The 8,191-nt window shown below is 41.9% G+C and overlaps 1 protein-coding gene across 1 annotated transcript; it reads right to left on the bottom strand.

The window, feature by feature from the left end:
• Positions 1-3,090: 3,090 nt before the first annotated feature.
• Positions 3,091-7,943, bottom strand: dio2 (iodothyronine deiodinase 2). The gene is made up of 2 exons (XM_052085854.1): positions 7,520-7,943; positions 3,091-6,202 (listed from the first exon to the last, which is right to left on the bottom strand). Exons 1-2 carry the CDS (start codon positions 7,742-7,744, stop codon positions 5,612-5,614), a joined length of 816 nt encoding a protein of 271 aa, XP_051941814.1. The 5' UTR covers positions 7,745-7,943; the 3' UTR covers positions 3,091-5,611.
• Between the last annotated feature and the right edge of the window lie 248 nt (positions 7,944-8,191).

Below are 8,191 nucleotides of genomic sequence, written 5' to 3'. Positions count from 1 at the left end.
GCCGAGGACATGTATAAAACAATGCTGTCATACCACTTGGCAGGTCTTCATGATTTGCAACACCCCTCCATCATAACCCGTTGCACTCCCTAACGCTTGAATGAAGTGTTTTTATTCAAAGAGTAGAACAGTCAGGGTACGTGTTAAAAACATTTATGAATTAATGTTTTAGTGCAGTAGTTTCTGAATGTGAAGTAAATCAACACTCAACAGGCATGACGTGGCACGGAAGACAAGTTGAGAAATGACTTTGCAAAGAAGTCAATCACTGAGTGCAGAAAAAGCGGTAATCTCTGCAGTGATAATTTTACAGTTTACCGGCAGCGAGTCCCAAGAGAGCGCTGATCAGAAAAGTATGAGTCCCATTATGCATTGAGAGAGTCCCAAATTTCGAATTGGTCTACTTATTCAATTGCATATGATAATAACACAAACAACATGTACATACAATTATAAACAAATGTTGCAAAAATGTAAATAATTCAGGAGCAGGCCTGAGGAGTTCGGCTCTTTGAAGTGAACGATGAGTCGTTTTTAGACGAAATAAAAGACCATGTATAGTAAGGCGTTTAAAAAAAAATGACCATGTATAGTAAGGCGTTTAAAAAAAACGACCATGTATCGTAAGGCGTTTTTAGCCAAAAAAACGACCATGTATACTACGGTATTTTTAGCCGAAAAAAACGACCATGTATAGTAAGGAATTTTTTGCGTAAAATCGACCATGTATAGTAAGGCATTTTAGCCCCAAAAACCCCGACAATGTATAGTAAGGCATTTTTAGCCCCCAAAAAACGACCATGTACAGTAAGGCGTTTTTAGCCGAAAAAAAGGACCACGTATCGTAAGGCACTTTTAGCCGAAAAAAAAAGAACATGTATAGTAAGGAATTTTTAGCGTCAAAAACGACCATGTATAGTAAGGCATTATAGGCTGAAAAAACGACCATATATAGTAAGGCTTTTTTAGCCGAAAAAAACGACCATGTATAGCACGGCGTTTTTGGCCCAAAAAAACAACCATGTATAGTAAGGCGATTTTGGCCGGAAAAAAAAGGACCATTGATAGTAAGGCGTTTTTAGCCGAAAAAAAAGACCATGTATAGCACGCCGTTTTTAGCCGAAAAAAAAAACTACCATGTATAGCACGCCGTTTTTGGCCGAAAAAAATGACCATGTATAGTAAGGCGTTTTTAGCAACATCAAAAAACGACCATGTATAGTCAGGCGATTTTGGATCAAAAAAAAAAGACCATGGATATTAAGGCGTTTTTAGCCTAAAAAAAAAGACCATGTATCGCACGGCGTTTTTAGCCGAAAAAACGACCATGTATAGTTTGGCGTTTTTAGCCGAAAAAAAAATGACCATGTATAGCACGGTGTTTTTAGCCGAAAAAAAATGACCATTTACAGTAAGGCATTTTTAGCCCAAAAAAACGAGTATATATAGTAAGGCGTTTTTAGCCGAAAAAAAAACGACCATGTATAGCACGCCGTTCTTAGCAACCAGTAAATTATACAATAACCAATACTATTTCATCATATTTTTCACAGCCATTAGCCTACAAATCTAATGACCAATTTGCCTCGTAATCGTGCCTTGCGTCGTATTTCGCTCTCGCGTTCTGTGCATACGTCACAGGTGAGTTTGATGACGATTGGACGATTCATACGAAAAAATCAGACAAGCATTCCCATTTCTTAAATATCGTAATTAGTAGACCTTTGTGAGTTTTTTTCACTGCCATCTCAAACTTTCATCCGCGCGATTCCTCAGTTTGTGGACTAAAATAACAACCCGCACATAACGGCATCTGTTGTGTCCCCCCCAACACTGAAAACAAAAAAAACTAAAGTAAATTAGAAGAAACACTCACACACACCATCGCGTGAAATCGCGTGGATCACACAGTCAATTCAAGTGCGGTGACTTTTCTAATGCAACAATTTTTCGGTACCATGAAAAACACGGAAACGACACACTACCCTTAGCGATTGTTAATGTGAAATCCTCAGTCTTGCCATAGTTTTTTTGTTTGTTTATTTGTTTTGACTGAGAAATTTCCTTGCGTCCCAAAAATGCACATTGTTTGGAACTGTGCATCCTGTGGGAAAATGATGCGTCTAGGACGCGGGACGCGGAGGTAACGAGGTGGCTGATCTCTAAACCTTCTCTGAGAACTACTATTATTACCACTCCCACTAATACTACATTAAATAATTTAATACCTTCAAATTCACAATAATCATAAACATTAATTAAATCAACCATGATTTTAAACTATTTATTATCAATATTCATTATTCCAAACATGAGAAAGCATTCAGCAAACATTACTGGAATCGAGCAAAAGGACTCCAAATGCCAACGGCCAAACCCAGAAGTGAACTGCCGACATTATTGACTCCAGCTGTAACGCAAATGACTTGGTTCAAACAAACATTCGAGTGCGACCGCACAAACGTGACGACTGTGCAAAAATAACTAAATAAAAGACACCACTGTTACAGAAAGGCTTTACACGCTATTAAAACTGCCGTTCGCGAACGCAACAAACCGTGATTGAAACTAACTGTGATGCCGCTCTTTATACGTTGCGCTAACTGTTACCTGTCAGTGGTAGCCCCGCCCCTCTTAAAGCGCCAGAATTAAACCATCAATATGGGTTTCTTTGGATGGAATTTATTAGATTCGTTCGTGATTTGTGCGGTCTTTATGCAAGTGTTTCGAGGCTCTAATCCCTCATTGTGTCCGAGGACCGGCAAGCCAAGGCCAAGGCCAAGGACTTGTCTCGCAAGGCCAAGGACCAAAGACTTGACTCAGAGGCCAAGGCCGAGGACCAAGGACCGGCTCGAGGACCGAGAACACATCTCTGTTGTATATTGGATTTTATGCCTGCAAGGTCTTTGCATCGATCCATTTTCTGAACCGCTCACGAAGGTCGCGGTCATGCTGAAGGGTTTTCCCTGCTGTAAGTGCACGAGAGGCAGCGTATACTCTGAACTGGTCTAACTGCACCAAAATTTTGGGGCTTGTTTTTTTTTGGGTGGGGTCTCATATCAATTGGACAATATAAAATATTCTACTGAATACATTTGGCTTTATTTTCCGCTTTATTTCCCTCAAAAACAACAACAAAACATAGACAAGAATGGATTGTATTGAACATGAATTAAAATAGATGATAAAATATGGTTTGTCGAGACAAAAAAGTTACAGCTTCGACATAAAAGAACAGATGCAGTTCCTTCTAAAACTGATCAGGCGTGGTTTACTATCCAACCAGAGACTGAGTGAGACACTCTTTCATCGCAGGTTTTCATCATACACCTTGATCATCAGTCGGAGGAGGACCAAGCATCTGATTAGTGGATATTCACACCAGACAGATACCAGTTCCCAAACACATAACACAGATCAACAACAAGCTCTTCGACCGGCATGATAAATTGGTTCACTGCCAAAGTCTTTTTGTCAGGGAGAGCAGTTGAAAGGGAAAGTAATCAACCAACTAGACAACGGATCGCAGACACCGTCAGATATGCACTAAAATTCTGCCTAAGCCGCATTTAACTGAAACCGTGTTTTAAGACGAAGAAGCTTGCTAAGGTACCCGTTTCAAAAGGCAAGACAACAAACATGGAATGGATATGTAATTGCGTAGATAAAGTACCCATTCAAAGAGTCGTCAAAACTTGTCTTGTTGCCCGTAATTTTGCTCTTAATGACCGTCATGGAATTTTCCGCTGGCTTCCACTTAAGCACACTTGCAGTTTCGCCAATAAATTAACATAAACAACAGACATGAATATTTCAAGCGTGAAAGGCCCTGAATTATTATCCACAAACCGGATGAAATACAACATTTCCTTCAACAAGCTTTTTGAGTGGGGCGAGTCAACAATCGAGGTGATTTATGTGTCGTCTTCATCTGACAAAAGCATTTTTGTGCAGGAGGCGAGGTGTGCGGCGCCAGATGCGCAATGTAAAAGGTTTCCCATTTGGTGATGATGTCATCTACTATTTATATTATAAACGCTCTATGAATAGCTATTCACTAACCCTAACCCCACAATTTATATTTACTGAGTACGGTATTACTGCATAACCCTTTGAAGTCCAGTTCTTCATTTGTTTTCTATGAACAACAACCCCCCCCCCCCACCCTCACTTGAAACCCTGCAACATGCACTCGCCATCCTTAAAATGCCAACGTGAGTGCACCTGGCTTTTTAATAGGAAGGAGAGATCTGAATCTGTTTGGTCAAATTCATGTTAAAACATGACTCCTTACTGCTGAGTACTTCAAGTGGTAAAGCAAGAATGTTAAAACAGCCCATTTTCATCGCGCCCCCGTTTAGTGTCCTTTGCTCCTACACGTTTGCGGGAAAAACAGGATGCGTATGATGAATCAAAACCTGAATTTTGTGATACGTTGGTTTTTTTTGTTTGTTTGTTTTTAGGTGGAGGTGAGAAAGGATTGACATTGGTTTCAAATGATGCTTATATCCCCATTGTTGGTTTGGGAAATATATATATACACACACACACACACACACTGTTTAGGACAATTTGTTAGACGACACTAGAACTATGCAGAAATAATGTGACAAAATGGGAAGAAAACAGGTAAACAACATCATAAGAAAAGATTTTAAAACGTCTGTTCTAAGAGAAGTAAACCAGTAATGAATAGAAAAAGAGCAAAGTTAAAGTGGAGCTCTGACAGGGAACAGGCTGAACTTTCGAGCCTCGTAAGAATGCATGAAGCGACAGAGAATGAAATAGGAGAGAGTTAATAGAGCAGTTGCTCCAGATGTTTCACATATCACAAGTTTATGAGAGGTTGGAAGACGAAAATTATGAGGCCTTTCCATCCGAGAACAAAAGTCTGAAGAAGTGGACCCAGAAAACAGTCAGAATAACGGTGAGATGGAATTGTGAATCTGGGGCGGAACTGCTCATTTACAATCCTTCTGAATGTGCCAGTGAGTGGAGACACAAAGGGGAAATATTGCAGTGACCTAATTTGACCAACCAAGGAAGTTTGCCAAATTTGGAGGATTTGGAGGATCAGTGTCCTGATTTGGAGGACACTTTTTTTGGCAGAAATGTTACATCACTTTAGAGTGTTTTGTTTTAATTTTGCAGAACAATGACTTTTTAATTTGACATTGTCAGAAAACCCAGGCATGGTCTTAACTGGTCTGGAAAAAACTGAGTGCAGTTTGAAGAGTTGACAATTATGGCCAAGACCTGATGTATGAATTGGCACAGAGCTAAGAAAGGCCCACATAAAAGTATGCATGAATTATTACAATGAATTATCATGGAAACACACATTTAAAGACCAATACACCCTCCTTAATCAGCTGTCCAAACAAAAGTTGTTATTTCTCTCTCAATGATTTCTCTCTCTTCAATTTCTGGAATCAACAGGAGTTGTGGCAGCAGAGAAGTTTTTGTCATCGGCACGACGAAGCGTTGAAAGTTTTTTTTTCCAGTCAGTTCATTTGTCATGTTTCAGACACTAAGAAAAAACAAGGTCATCTTAAGGAGAAAAAAAAGCAGGATACTGTAGTTCCTCTTCTTCACCCGCTTTTGATGACTTCTACCGTTTACCATAACTCTGTTCCAGCCACTGCCGCACTTCCTTCAGATTGTAAAAAAAAGGCCCTTTGCCGCCCAGATAGCGAACCTTCCTGTGTTGAACGATACACACGCGTTCGTTAGACACACCGTAAGCCACATTAGCATTGTTGTCCATACAGTCAGCGACCAGCTGACACTGCGGGGGCAGGGAAAAGTGATCAATCAGCTTGCGAGCCGCTCCCAGCCTCTCTTCTAAACTCTGATGCTTGCGCACGTCGAAAGAGCAAGAGCCCACAGGTGGGGCCACCCAGCCGTCAGATGGATGAGCTTCGTCGATGTACACCAGCAGAAAATCAGCAACGTCACTGAAGTCTTCCACCAACTGCCGGAAAGCCGGCAGGTGGCTGACGAAAGGGGGTCATGTGGCTGAGCCAAAGTTGACCACCAGAGGGCGATCTGACGACTCAAAATCCAGAAGGCGGCATTCATCTCGATTTCGGACCCGCGCACTGTGTTGCTCATCGGGTGTCAAGGTAACCTTTTTGCTCCACCGAGGACTAGCTGACACCTTCACCACTTTGGAGTTAGGCGCCTCACAGCCAAGTTTGACCTAAGGAAGCAAGAAGAATAATTGGCATTTACCTCCCAGATCCAGTGACCAAGCGGTGCCATTATGTATAACTTTCAGTGCTGGTGGTACACGATGTACGACTGCACCTCTCCATTTTGACCTCTTTTGATCTCTTGGACGGGATTTCTGTCATTTCAGCCATAGGTCAACAGTCTATGATAAGATTAGCCGAGGAGGAATTGTGACTTCTGTCAAATATTTACAATTGGAACCAGTGGTGTAGTGGGGATTTTTTTTAAGTGGGTGTACGTATCATGATTCATGATTCACGATTGATGTTAATAAAGAACATCAATCAGAGGCTACAACACCAGTTGAACTAACGTTCAATTTAATGTTTGACTCCTTTAAAATAATCACAGGCCAACGTTATTAAATATACTTTTAGGATTAAAAATCTGTTGTCTGTCTCTTATCTGTTTACATCATCTTAAACAAAGTTGTTACTGGTGTAACCTGTTTGTTGACTCTTTTGTGGATTTTTACAGTGCGAATCATAATGACCCACAACATAATCAATGTGATTTTTTTCAACATAATATGAGGGTTAAGCATAGCTCGCATTAGAACAATGATCAACAAACATTTCAATAAAAATTGAATGTGACGTCGGGAGAAGTGGGTGGACGGCGGCGTCCCCCCCCCCCCCCCCCACTCCCGCGTACCACGCCCACTTCACCCCTGATTGGAACATCACGCCACTGTTTACTTTAAATTGTGTCGTGCAAACCGGAATCGCAACCTAAACTCCTGCTGACACCCCAACGTAAAAAAAATAAGCTGCTCTTCGTTTTTACATCACAAATACAAAAATCAATCAATCAATAAGGAAATAACATTTGCCACGTCTCAGCTCACTAGACTTTACGCTGCACATTGATGCGGGCAGATCCGGGCCGGCTCTCGTTTAACCTGACACGTTATTTCTAGTTCTGCAAATAGATTACAGAACGACAATGAAATATGATTACGGGAGCATGTTTCCAGACACACGTGCGCTTACGGCGCAGCGGAGCTGATCGTGCTATACTTCGAGATGACACAATGATTGGAAAGTGTCCTAATTAATCAAATGTATGATTATTATTATTATTAAAAGTGGACCTCGATACAGTATTTGACATCAGCTGTGCTTTGACGTTATTTCGGCGTATGACATATGTTCATATCCCAGTAAAACTCCGAGAAAGTCGCACTGATGGCGTATTGGTTAATTACAGTCATATGTGTTCATTTGAGGGTTTACCGTTGCATCGTCGGTTACTCTGCAACCCTTCGGTCTCTCCATCGCCTTACCTTTTTGTAAGCGTCCAGCAAGAAACTGTTCCAGATGGAACGGAGCCCAGCCGTTGTCAACATGCGACGCCGCTCTCCCGAGCCGGCGGACTTGGAGCAACTTAAAAGCGAAACAATGCGCTTCACCAGCACCATGGAATCGTACAGCGCCAGGAAGAGGCAGTTTGAAAAGAAACCAGGTAATATTTGGAGTGTCACGAGCACATCTTCGCTGCCCATCCCCATCTTGTCTCTTTGCACGCGATCGCTCACAGCTGCTACAAGTTGCCGGCCATAGCGCGCCGCGACACACACTGGTGCGGCTCAGACACTGCCCACATGCCTTCAGCACGGCACCGTGCACGCTTCCAACTTCATGCGCAAGACAGGGGAGGTGAGCCCTACGTCATCACAACATTTCGAAAGTCATCCAGTGTGTGCGAGTGTGCGTGTGTTCACAGACACACATGACAGAGACAGACAAACTCAGACACACGCTCACACACTATGTCTGATGCTTGCGCACACTACGTGTGTGTATGTAACGGAGTGATATATTGCGTTTATTAATTATGACGGAAGTCACGCAACATCGCACATTATGGCACTAGCTTCCCACCGTAGTTCAGGCAGAGCTCCCAGGGAAGTCACAGGTTATTTTTGAGACTGAAAAGCCCCGTGACTTGACCTATC

The sequence above is a fragment of the Hippocampus zosterae genome, chromosome 14 (assembly GCF_025434085.1).
Source record: "Hippocampus zosterae strain Florida chromosome 14, ASM2543408v3, whole genome shotgun sequence".
Taxonomy (NCBI): Eukaryota; Metazoa; Chordata; class Actinopteri; order Syngnathiformes; family Syngnathidae; genus Hippocampus; species Hippocampus zosterae.
This window is presented reverse-complemented; position numbering and strand designations above follow the sequence as displayed.